The 13655-nt window shown below is 30.0% G+C and overlaps 1 protein-coding gene and 1 pseudogene across 1 annotated transcript; both read right to left on the reverse strand.

Annotated features, from left to right (window-relative positions):
- Window positions 1-1173: 1173 nt before the first annotated feature.
- Window positions 1174-1866, reverse strand: LOC149497540 (calcium-binding protein PBP1 pseudogene; annotated as a pseudogene).
- Window positions 1867-5625: 3759 nt separating this feature from the next.
- Window positions 5626-6294, reverse strand: LOC149497541 (calcium-binding protein PBP1-like). Its single transcript, XM_089719446.1, has one exon. The coding sequence runs from the start codon at window positions 6245-6247 to the stop codon at window positions 5906-5908; it is 342 nt and encodes a 113-aa protein (XP_089575572.1). The 5' UTR covers window positions 6248-6294; the 3' UTR covers window positions 5626-5905.
- Between the last annotated feature and the right edge of the window lie 7361 nt (window positions 6295-13655).

Consider the following 13655-nt stretch of genomic DNA (forward strand, 5'->3'; position numbering starts at 1 on the left):
CTTTTAGAATGCTCATACTCATATAAGTTATAAAATTAATTAATTTTATAAAATAATCAAATAAATTATCATTTTATTGTGTCTAAATGTTATTAATTAAGTAAATTATTTGAAAAATTTTTAAAATGCTTCAAACAATATAATTTTAAACTCGGTAAAATATTTAACAAGAAAAAAAATGTTAAACTCCTATTTGTATCAAACAATATAATTATATACTAAATTTTATAAAATAGACTAAGTGATAATAACTTTACAAATATAAAAAAAAATTTTAGTGTTCGAATCGACCGGAACCCTGGTTCTGGGTTGGTTCAGATTCAAAATTTAACATTTACATGGCTTTTAAACTATTAGTTCCGGTTCAAAACTTTAAATAGACATTGTCGATTTGTCTGTCGTACGGTTCGATTCTGGTTCAAACTGAATTGGTGGCTATACCTACTCGTTAGAATAAAATCGAATCTAAACAACCGAATTTTTTTTTTTTTTTTTTTTTGTTTAAGAATGTAAACAACCGGATTTTAACAGACCAACATCAGTCCAAAATGGACGGTTTAAACATTTGAACTAAAACTGGCGGGTATATAGGTCAGTTAAGGTTTATATTGCTATAAAAATAATCGAAAGTGACTAGAAGCAGATGTTGACCCAACAGTTTAGTCTTATTCAGTATATGTATTTCCAAAAGATTTTTTTTTATTATTGTGGAAACTTTTTGGCTCTTTGAATATGAAAATTCTTCGAATCAAATTAATAAATTCACAAACTTGGTAAAAGGGAACAATACTCTTATATATATATTATACACAATGACTGACTAAATATAACGTACAATGGACTATTCGGCCTTAATTTGACTTAAGGAAGGGTAATAAGGGAATGCTCTAGTTGATTGACCCCGTAATTCCAAGAACGAAAGATACATTTAGCCTAAGTTATTTGCATCTGAGTTTGAAGATTCTAGACAACTTCAAGAATGGCAGCCCCTATTTCCTATGGGTTAATTGAATTCCTCCCTTTTAATTCCAATTTTCCTAACACTCCACATACCAACTATTTATGTTCACTAATATTTATTTTTATTTTTATTTTTATTTTTTAAAAATTCATTACTACTTCCAATTTTCCTAATACTCCACATACCAACAAATTGTTTGGAGACAACACTAATTATAATGTACATTCATGCTTCCTTTATTCAATCATATCCTCGAATTATTAGTACAAAATTACAAGTATTGTACATGTTAATTAACCACATTCAACAATAAGTTTCCTTTCATTTCTTGTGTAATTAATTAAAAACAAAGAAAAAAATTATTTCATCAAAGAGAAAAAAAAATTAATCAAAATCACTTTCTTGTACCAAGAAGCTGAAGACAACATTTTCGTTTGATGCTGTCAAAAACGGTGTCGTTTTTCCATTTCTCAACGGGTACAGTTCTTCCATTTCTCAACGGGTACAGTTCTCCATCAAAATCCACTGTTCTTCAGCTCCTCTTCAATTGCATCTTTAAGCCATAACTCCGATTCATGCATTAACTGAGGACTCAATCTAAACATCAAAACACAAAATTCCATTTGATTAAGAGCTCCATCACCATCAAAATCACCCTCTTTAACCATACTAGCAAGCTCATCATCTTTCAAATCCTGTAAATCCAAAATAGCAGAATTTCTCTTCAAGCTTTCAGTAGTAATAACTCCTTTATCTTTATCCATTAATAACTGAAACCCATTACACAGCTCCTTTATTAATCCTTCTCCGCCAAGCTTCCTTGCCAGAACAGGCAACAAGTCTTCAAAATCTGCCATTAGAATTAGTATTATAGCTCTTTGAATATTTGAGTATGGAAGAGGAGAGCAAGTGAAATGTATTTATACAGAGGAAAAGAAGAGGAAGTATCTTCTACGAAGGAGACACAGGCGTTTCTTATGGTCTCCTAGGAGATGACAGCATACAACAGCGTTGAATTCGTGGTCGGCTTTCGATTCCCTTCAAGGTGCAACTGTCTCATTGTTTGATTTCGCAGAAGCTTTACAGGGGCAAGGGTGGAGAAATTTCGGCTCAAATCAAAAAATCAAACCGAATCAATTAGGTCCAGTCCCTTTTTTTTCTTGAAAGAATTAGGCCGATTCAATTCATTTTTAAAAATATCTAATTTTTTAGTTTCAATTTTTATAAAAAAAGTGAAACATCTTTTTAGTGTGGTTGGATTTTTATTATACGAAGTCGAATGAAAATTAAAAACGTAAATGAATTGACCTTATTAGAATTGTTTTTAGTTGCAGTCCTGTTAGTTAAATAACTTCTCTTGCTTTATCTCCTTTTTGTATCTAACAAAAACACTAAAAATTAACTGAAGCAAAAAGAAATTAAATCGAATTTGATCAAATCAAGTTAATTATTTATAAGTGTTTATTTGGTTTGTATTAATTCGATCGGATCTAAATTGAATCCATATAAGTATAACGCCTACCGTATATAGGGGTATTTCTGTCATTTGATATGAGACTGATTCTTCTTTTGACTTTTTTTTTTCCTTTAATTTTGTCGCCAAAGAATTTGTCAACATAAAGGGGATATTCCGGTCATTTCGAGTTATTAGTTTTTTCCTTTGTTTTTTGATCGCCAGGCTAGCCTCTCGCCGGCTGTTCTGCGCTCTGCTGGAACTTACAAAATTGTAATATTATTATTTTTTTTTTTTTTGTAGTTTTTTATCTTTTGCTTTTTAAATTGAGCTCCCACGGCATCGGAAGATTCCGACTTTTAATTTCATAATTAAAGGCTTGAGTAAAAATTAATCAAAACTGAATTAATTTAATTTTTTTAAAAAAAGATAAATACCTAAATTTCATTAACTAAATTCCAATTGATACAATATATAACAAAAAAGACTAAACATGAAACTAATGCATAGCAAAAAGATGACAACATAATTTAATCTATTTGGGTTAATTTTTATTTAAAAAAAATATAAATATTAAAACTAAGCTAATGGTATCTTTTCATCTCTTTGTTTAATAGTTAGATAAGAGATTAATTCTTTTCGAACTCTAGATATTAAATCTATGATTCGATCTTACAATCAGTGGAGTGGGTCTAATACGCTTCAACTACTAGACCAAATAATCTTGATTAAATTACAAGGTAATATGAGAATAATTCTAGCTCTAAATAGGATGTAAGTTATATTTGTCTAATTGTATATATATGTTTTACAAAAATATAAATGTATTTTCTTTGGATAAACATTTTTTAGTAGCTGAATTATTATTTATACACTAACCACTTGTACATAAAAATGTCCAAATAGATTCGGAGTGAGACATAACCCACTCGTGGGATCGACCATGAGATCCAGCATTTTTATTTTCTTATTGGAAAATGCTGGATTCACAGACACTGTTCCGTGAAATCGTTTTTTTATTTATTTTAAAAAATTATTTTTAATGTATATTAAATGATAAGTCTTTCTATTATACCCCTTCAAAAAACATCTTTCTATTATTAAAAGCAAAGGTGCAAACGGAATTAAAAATATAGAAGTATTTCTACATTTCTAAAAAAAATAAAAAACGAAGGTTTAATTTAAAATTTACTATTAAGACTATTAACTGCACGATTCATTTGCACATTAAAACATAGTCTAGTAATAAATGTATGTATGATTTGGTAACAGATCCAAATTTGAATCCCCTCTATTACTCAAAAACAAAATGTCACAATCCATTCTTTTAGGCTGGACCAATTATAAAATTGGAGTAAAAATATGGGGCTTCAAATTAAGTATCTACATTTATGAAAGGAAAAAGTTCATTTTGTCCCCCTGAGCTTGAGCTAAAAATTTAAAATACCCATTTTTTTTTTAGCTTTTTAGCCAAAAAAAAAAAAAAAAAAGAAAAACACCCCGTAACTTAATAAAAATGGTTGAAGAAGCTCATATGTTGGGTTGGTCAGCGCACGTACGATTGTAAGAAGAGGGCATGCGAATGAGATCATAAAATGGACTTTTGTTTCCTCAATTGATCATTATCTCTCACCTCAAAGCAAGTTTTTTTCTGTGTCTCTCATTCTCTCTTTGATCTCCTTCATCTCCATCATCGATCTCTCTATGTTTTTTTTTTTTTTTTTTCTTATTTATGCTTAACACGCCTTAAAAATCTAGATCTCTCTTTGCTTTTCATAATCTCTCTTTGTTTTTCCTTATTTATGCCTTCTCAATTTAAGAGAGTCCGCTATGACATATTCTGTATAGATATCTAAAGTTGATTTTATCCTGTAAAATCCATCCAAATCTAAGTTTTTCCACAATTGAGTGCCCTAACCTGCAACCAAAGGTTTTGTTTGTTTTCTATTGTTTTATTTTTTGTTTATTAAATTTGTAATATATGTGGATAGCTAGTTGATTTTGCTGAATTTGTTGAATTCTTTTTTAATTACTTAGTTTTTAATTAGTTGAATAAACATAACCAAATCTCAAAATAAGAAAATTATTTTGAGCTTCTCTTTCTCTATCAGTTCTAGCTTTTATGTAACTATTGATGGGTTTTGAATATATAATTGTTTGGGAAAGGCCTTAATTTCTAATATAACTGATTTGGATTTTATGCATGTATCTAGCCACATTTAACAAAGAAAAGCACATCCATATCAAGCCTATCAAAAAAATGGCATAGACATCCAAAGCAAGTTTATAAAATAGGCTAAGTGATAATAATTTTACAAATATAAAAAAAAATTTTTTGGTTCGAACCGGCCGGAACCCCTGGTTCTAGGCTGGTTCAGATTCAAAATTTAACATTTACATGGCTTTTAAACTGCTGGTTTCGGTTCAAAACTTTGAACAGATGGTGTCGATTTGTCTATTGTACGGTTCGATTCTGGTTCAAACTGAACTAGTAGCCATGCCTACCCGTTAGAAAAAAACCGAACCTAAACAACCGAATTTTTCTTTATTTGAGAATGTAAACAACCGGATTTTGATAGATCAATATCAATCCGAAATGGAGGGTTTAAACATTTGAACCAGAATTAGTGGATATATGGGTCAATTAAGGTTCACATTGCTATAAAAATAATCGAAACTGGACTAGAACCAGACGGTGACCCAACAGTTTAGTCTTATTCGGTATACGTATTTCCAAAAGATTTTGTTTATTATTTTGGAAACTTTTTGGCTCTTTGAATATGATAATTCTTTGAATCAAATTAATAAATTCACAAACTTGGTCAAAGGGAACAATACTCCTGTATATATATATTATATACAATGACTGACTAAATATAAAGTACAATGGACTATTCGGCCTTAATTTGACTTAAGGAAGGGTAATAAGGGAATGCCATAGTTGATTTATACCGTAATTCCAAGAACGAAAGATACATTTAGCCTAAGTTATTTGCATCTGAGTTTGAAGATTCTAGACAACTTCAAGAATGGCAGCCCCTATTTACTGCCAATTTTCCTAACACTCCACATACCAACTATTTATGTTCACTAATATTTATTTTTATTTTTATTTTTTTAAAATTCATTATTACTTCCAATTTTCCTAATACTCCACATACCAACAAATTGTTTGGAGACAACACTAATTATAATATACATTCATGCTTCCTTTATTCAATCATATCCTCGAATTATTAATACAAAATTACAAGTATTGTACATGTTAATTAACCACATTCAACAATAAGTTTCCTTTCATTTCTTGTGTAATTAATTAAAAACAAAGAAAAAAATTATTTCATCAAAGAGAAAAAAAAAATAATCAAAATCACTTTCTTGTTCCAAGAAGCTGAAGACAACATTTTCGTTTGATGCTGTCAAAAACGGTGTCGTTTTGCCATTTCTCAACGGGTACAGTTCTTCCGTTTCTCAACGGGTACGGTTCTCCATCAAAATCCACTGTTCTTCAGCTCCTCTTCAATTGCATCTTTAAGCCATAACTCCGATTCATGCATCAACTGAGGACTCAATCTAAACATCAAAACGCAAAATTCCATTTGATTAAGAGCTCCATCACCATCAAAATCACCTTCTTTAACCATACTAGCAAGCTCATCATCTTTCAAATCCTGTAAACCCAAAATAGCAGAATTCCTCTTCAAGCTTTCAGTAGTAATAACTCCTTTATCTTTATCCATTAATAACTGAAACCCATTACACAGCTCATTTATTAATCCTTCTCCGCCAAGCTTCCTTGCCAGAACAGGCAACAAGTCTTCAAAATCTGCCATTAGAATTAGTATTACAGCTCTTCGAATATTTGAGTATGGAAGAGGAGAGCAAGTGAAATGTATTTATACAGAGGAAAAGAAGAGGAAGGATCTTCTACGAAGGAGACACAGGCGTTTCTTATGGTCTCCTAGCAGATGACAGCATACAACAGCGTTGAATTCGTGGTCGGCTTTCGATTCCCTTCAAGGTGCAACTGTCTCATTGTTTGATTTCGCAGAAGCTTTACAGGGGCAAGGGTGGAGATATTTCGGCTCAAATAAAAAAATCAAACCGAATCAATTAGGTCCAGTCCTTTTTTTTTTTTTTTCTTGAAAGAATTAGGCCGATTTCAATTTATTTTTCAAAATATTTAATTTTTTAGTTTCAATTTCTATAAAAAAAGTGAAACATCTTTTTAGTGTGGTTCGATTTTTATTATATAAAGTCGAATGAAAATTAAAAACATAAATGAAGTGACCTTAGTAGAATTGTTTTTAGTTGCAGTCCTATTAGTTAAATAGCTTCTCTTGCTTTAGCTCCTTTTTTATCTAACAAAAACACAAAAAATTAACTGAAGCAAAAAGAAATTAAATCGAATTTGATCAAATGAAATTAATTATTTATACGTATTTATTTGGTTTGTATTAATTGGATCCGATCTAAATTAAATCAATATAAGTATAATCCCTACCATATGTAGGGGTATTTCTGTCATTTGATATTTTATAAGATCTGATTCTTCTTTTGACTTCTTTTTTACTTTAATTTTGTAGCCAAAGAATTAGTCAACATAAAGGGGGTATTCCAGTCATTTCGAGTTATTAGTTTTTTTCCTTTGTTTTTAGATCGCCAGGCTAGCCCCTCGCCGGCTGGTCTGCGCTCCGCTGGAACTTACAAAATTGTAATATTATTTTCTTTGTTGTTTTTTATCTTTTGCTTTTTAAATTGAGCTCCCACAGCACGGGAAGATTCCGACTTTTAACGTCATAATTAAGGGCTTGAATAAAAATTAATCAAAACTGAATTAATTCAATTTCTTTTTACAATAATTAATTCAATTTTTAAAAAAAAGATAAATATCTAAATTTCGTTAACTAAATTCCAATTGATACAATATGGATAACAAAAAAGACTAAACATGAAACTAATGCATAGCAAAAAGATGACAACATAATTTTTATCTATTTGGGTTAATTTTTATTTTAAAAAATATAAATATTAAAACTAAACCAATGGTGTCTTTTCATCTTTTTGTTTATCAGTTAGACGAGAGATTAATTCTTTTCATACTCAAAATGCCAAGCGTGTGATTCGATGTTGCAATCATTGGAGTGGGTCTAATGCGCTTCAACCACTAGACTAAATTATCTTGATTAAATTACAAAGTAATTATGAAAATAATTCTAGCTCTAAATATGATGTAAAGTTATATTTGTCTAATTGTAAATTTTTTTTCCAAAAATATTAATGTATTTTTCTTTGGATAAACATTTTTTAGTAGCTGGATTATTATTTATTATACACTAACCACTTGCACATAAAAATGTCTAAATAGATTTGGAGTGAGACAAAAACCCACTCGTGGGATCGACCATGAGAACCAGCATTTTTACTTTTTTATTTTGAAAATGCTGGATTCACAGACACTGTTCTGTGGAATCGTTTTTTTATTTATTTAAAAAAAATTATTTTTAATGTATATTAAATGATAAGTCTTTCTATTATAGCCCTGCAAAAAAAAAAAAAAAAAAAAAATCTTTCTATCGTTAAAAAAAGTGCAAACGGAATTAAAAATATAGAAGTATTTCTACATGTCTAAAAAAAATAAAAAAACTGAAGGTTTCATTTAAAATTTACTATTAAGACTATTAATGTCAGGATCCATTTACACATTAAAATATAAAGTGCATGTATAATTTGATAATAGATCCAAGTTCGAATCTCCTATAATACTCAAAAATAAAATGTCACGATCTATTCTTTTAGGCTAGACCAAATACTAAAATTTGAGTAATAATATAGGGCTTCAAATTAAGTATCCACATTTATGAAAGGAAAAAGGTTCATTTTGCCCGCTTGAGCTTGAGCCAAAAATTTAAAATACACATTTTTTTTTACTTTTTAGGCAAAAAAAAAAAAAAAAAATCCGTAACTTAATAAAAATGATTCAAGAACCTCATATGTCGGGTTGGTTAGTGCGCGTGCGACTGTGAGAAAAGGGCACGCAAGTGAGATCATAAATTAGCTAATAATGGTTTTTCATGTCAATATCTTAATATTGATTTGAAGAATATATATATATATATATATATATATATATATATATATATATATATTTTTTTCCGGGTGATTGTGTATGCTTCACGCACATTCTTCAGCCTAATAAATTAGCTATATGAACTATTTTTTATAAGTTATGGGGTTTTTTTGACTAAAAAGTTAAAAAAATAGTATTTTGAATTTCTAACTCAAGTTGGGGCGACAAAAGGAACCTTTTTTTCCCTTATGAAATAATTATATCAACTGAGCCCTTAAAGCAGATTTCATATATCCTATTACATTGAAATGGAATTAGCATTAGATTCAGATACACTGGGATTAGAATCAGATACATTAAGATCAGATTCAAATATACTAGGATAACTTAGGATTTTATTTTAACAGTAATAAACTCCACAAAGAAGAAACCACCCTCACAAAAAAGGGACAAAAAACTTTTTATATGGAGACAAAATAATAATAACGAAAAAAAAAAAAAGGACAGATATGTTATAAGAGAAAAACATCTGAGTTTATTAAAGTGAATAAACATCTGAGTCTCAAATCGGATTTGGAAATTTTATTACTTTTGTGGATGATTATTCTACTGTTACTTATCGATTTTTAATGAAAATTCGTCCTGAGATATTTAACATTTTTTATTTCATTTTATGCTGAAATTAAAACTCAATTTCATACTTACAGACATTGCAAAGTGATAATGGTAAATAATATCTATCTAGTTCCTTTCAATCTTATATGTCCCAAAACGACATTCTTAATCAAACTTCAGTAAAAAGGAATCAAAGCAATTGTTAAGAATAGTTAATTGTATTTATGTATATAGTAGGATTTTTAGGATCCTTTCCTAAAGAGCATAAGAGTCTACTTGTATATAATAGGCGTCTTTTCTTTTATCAAACATACTGAATACATAATTCTTTTCACAATGATAAATGCTAATTATTATTTTGTACTAAAACCACTAAATGAAGTGGTGGTTTCAAAAAAAAAAATTATATTATCATTTTCACTAAGACCACAATTCATTTAGTACCGATATGGAATGTGACCACTAATCACTAAAAAAATTATATTAGTAGAAAGGCAACACGAGTGACAATTGGAGGTAGCATCCTTTGAAATTAAGGAATAAAGACAAAAAGAATTACAAATTAACCATTTCTGGTCACCATGAACATCAATAAATGTTGTATTATTTTTTTTCCAATTTTCATTCGATTTACCTTAAAAACTCTAATGTTATGCGTCAATCTTCAGGCGAAAAATTCTGCTTTTTCCTCTCAAATTCTACTACGCGTCTTCTTAATGGACAATTCTAAAAGACTTAATCATTTGATGACGTCGTGGTAACAGCACACTTTGATTTGAAGGAAACATGTGCTATTTTGAAAACTTTTAAGCAAGTTATTGGGATAAATGACCCAAAATCTCAAACCGGAGCTTTTTGATCCGAGACAACAAGTTTAAGGGGCAATTTGACCTTTATCTCTTAAATTATTTTATAATTTTTCAATTTTGATTAATTAAAGATCTTGACTTACTATATTTTTAGTATAAAATACGAGAATAATTATTTGAAAAATGTATAATTGAGGAAAAGAAATTAATTGCTTATATATAACTCTAAAATTATTTGAAAAATGTATAATAATTAATGTCATAAGGTTTGAATTAATAATTAAAGAGATTTCCAACCTATTTGGTGCATAAATATTTCACCACAAAAAGATATGTGTTTTGGTGAACAAATATTTTGAGTAGACAAATATTTTTTATTGAAACTAGTAACTAACTGGATGGATTTAACAAAATCATATCCTCTTGTATACTTTTTCCTGACCAGTGGTCACATCCCATGTTTGCACTAAAACCACCAAAAGACTTGTTTGCTTAATGAAAATGTCATTTAATAATTTACAATTTTTTTTACTGAAACTTGTGAACACCTAAATTTCACACTCCAAAAAATAAAGTTTGACTTTGAAAATCCTTCAAATTAGGTCTAAACCAATTGAACCAAAAAACAGTGCAAAAAGCTAGTTATTAGCCTTGATTTACAAATATATTTTTTTTCGAGCTAATTTTCCCTATAAATTCAACATCAAAGGAAACTAGATGCTGGGATCTTTCCAAAGGTACCTTACAGGTCTAAATCGGAGGTCGAATGTGCCTTAAACCAGCCAAATCAGTTAAAACCAGTCAAACTAGACCGAAGCAGTGTAGAAAACCAGTTTCACCATTGGTAGCCAGCGGTCAAATGCCCACACTAAGTCAACTGCTCTAGGTTTGGCAGTGGACTGCTCTAGGCTTGGCGGGTAGATTAATTTTCTGCGTTGCTTTGGTTTGGTTTGACTTGTTTTGATTGATTTGGCTGGTTTGAGGCCCATTTGACCTTTAATTCAGGCCCGTAAGGTACCGTTGTAAAGCTCTTGGTGTCTAGTTTCCATCAATGTTAATTTCATGGGGAAAATTTGGCTCAAGGAAAAATTTATTTACAAATCAAGATCGATAATTGGCATTTCTAACACTGATTTTGGTTCAATTGGTTTAGATCCGGTTTGAAGGATTTTCAAATCTAGACTTGAATTTTTGGAAATTAGGTGTTCACAGCTTCTCCTCCTTAGGAGTGTCAGATCGGTTAGCACGAGTGATGTGCGCAGACCGAATGGAAAGGCAGGTGTGGGTCCCATTTTATTTGGCATAGCCCAAGAAGGAGGTGAATTGGACTTTCTAAAAGTTTAACTTTTAAATGTCAAGTCAGAATTCTAAAGCAGCGAAAATAGAAAGTCTTTATGAGAGTCAGTTATTACGATTAGAACTTTCTCATAAAGATTAGAATATTGATTATAACTCAGATTCTGATTTCCGCTTAATGTGTTAGGATAAATTAGGACGTGGAGAAATCATAGTATTGAAATCTAAAATTCTATTAATCCACAAAGATGAAGCTGTTACACTTTCATAATTATAAAATCATAAACAATTTTGCATTTAAAAAAACATAAATAGATGTGTAATTAGGACAAGTGCAATCAAGCAAGACCTTAGAAATTAAAAGAAGATTAACATAAACATTTATAATGATTCGGCATTAACCCACCTACATCCACTCCCTAAGACTTATCTTGAGATTCTCCACTATGTTATCTCTTTTAAAGGGTAAGAGACAAAATGATATTAAAAAGAAATAGATCAATACCTAGATCTAACCTTTAACCCAGTAGATTTCCAAAGGTTCTAGTCGACCTTTACCCTTCTGTTTTGCAGAGAACAGAAAACTCAAAATTACGACATTAAAATCTCACTAAAAGGAGAAGATTGCTTGATAAACCTTACGGCATAGCTTTTCAATCTAAGCTATACACAAATGCTTTTCATTAAAAATCTCTAGCCTACAACAGATTACAAATCAAAGCTATACACAAATTCACCTCCTTCTTTGGCACAGCCCAAGAAGGAGGTGAATTGGACTTTCTAAAAGTTTAACTTTTAAAAGTCAAGTCAGAATTCTAAAGCAGCGAAAATAGAAAGTCTTTATGAGAGTCAATTATTACGATTAGAACTTTCTCATAAAGATTAGAATATTGATTATAACTCAGATTCTGATTTCCTCTTAATGTGTTAGGATAAATTAGGACGTGGAGAAATCACAGTATTGAAATCTAAAATTCTATTAATCCACAAAGATGAAGCTGTTACACTTTTAGAATTAGAAAATCATAAACAATTTTGCATTTAAAAAAACATAAATAGATGTGTGATTAGGACAAGTGCAATCAAGCAAGACCTTAGAAATTAAAAGAAGATTAACATAAACATTTATAATGATTCGGCATTAACCCACCTACATCCACTCCCTAAGACTTATCTTGAGATTCTCCACTATGTTATCTCTTTTAAAGGGTAAGAGACAAAATGATATTAAAAAGAAATAGATCAATACCTAGATCTAACCTTTAACCCATTAGATTTCCAAAGGTTCTAGTCGACCTTTACCCTTCTGTTTTGCAGAGAACAGAAAACTCAAAATTAAGACATTAAAATCTCACTAAAAGGAGAAGATTGCTTGATAACCCTTACGACATAGCTTTTCAATCTAAGCTATACACAAATGCTTTTCATTAAAAATCTCTAGCCTACAACAGATTACAAAACAAAAAGTAAGATCAGAACTGTTCTTCAAAAGAGCTATTGTAAAATTTATTTTCTTTTAAAAATATTTCTGGAAGAATAAAGAAGAAAAGAAATAAGAGGGCTGAAGAGAAGAGCTTTGAATGTTTTTGAATATTTGAAATATGATCTCTTACTCTAACAAAATGTTTTAGAGAGAGACAAACATTTTATATAAAATGGAATAATATTCCCGTTATAAATAATGTTGCGCATATCTTTAAAAGGCAAAATATGCTTTTGACATGGAAGGCTAAGAGGTAGTGCATGTGATAGATTTGAAAAGGTTGTTAGATCCCCTTTTTGAGCACACAAACACACGTAAGACTGGGTAGGTGGATAGATAGTTTTAGAAAACCAGATTGCTTTTTCATCAAAATGTGTAGCTCTGTCAGAACAGAATTGCTTTTTGCAAAAAGTATATTTAATAGCCTCCAAAATGTTTTCCCATAAATCTATTTGGATTTTTGTAAAACATAATGATTAAAAGCTTTTGTCCTCTAAAAATTTTAATCAAAATATTTCAAAAATAATTTTGAAAAAGAGATAAAAAAAAGTTTTGTGCTGATAATAATATTATCTCTCTATCCTGCGTTATTCCGAGAGCTCATAAACACTAACTAATAAAAATCTTCACTTTGTCTTCATGGTCTTCAATAATAATCTTTGAGTTGTAGTAACATGAATTCTTCATTAAAAATTCTGCATAAAAACACTTCAGCATATACAAAATATTAAATTTATTTGGTTTGTTAATCATCACAATCTTTAAGATAAATGACCTTGAGCCAATGGCAGGTGTTTTTTGGAGGCCATATAAAGAGCCTTTCTTTCCTATTTCCTCACTTTCTCTCTCTAAACAAATATCTCTATGGTATCTACTTGTGGAGCTTCTTCCACCCGTGCTGGCGTGGACTGAGAAGAGTTACACCTAGAGCCAAAGACTACATCTCGTTGACACAGCAATCCCTAAGG

Source organism: Jatropha curcas, chromosome 3, assembly GCF_041381405.1.
Source record: "Jatropha curcas cultivar XTBG-Jc1 chromosome 3, XTBG_Jcur_1.0, whole genome shotgun sequence".
In the NCBI taxonomy this organism is placed as follows: domain Eukaryota; kingdom Viridiplantae; phylum Streptophyta; class Magnoliopsida; order Malpighiales; family Euphorbiaceae; genus Jatropha; species Jatropha curcas.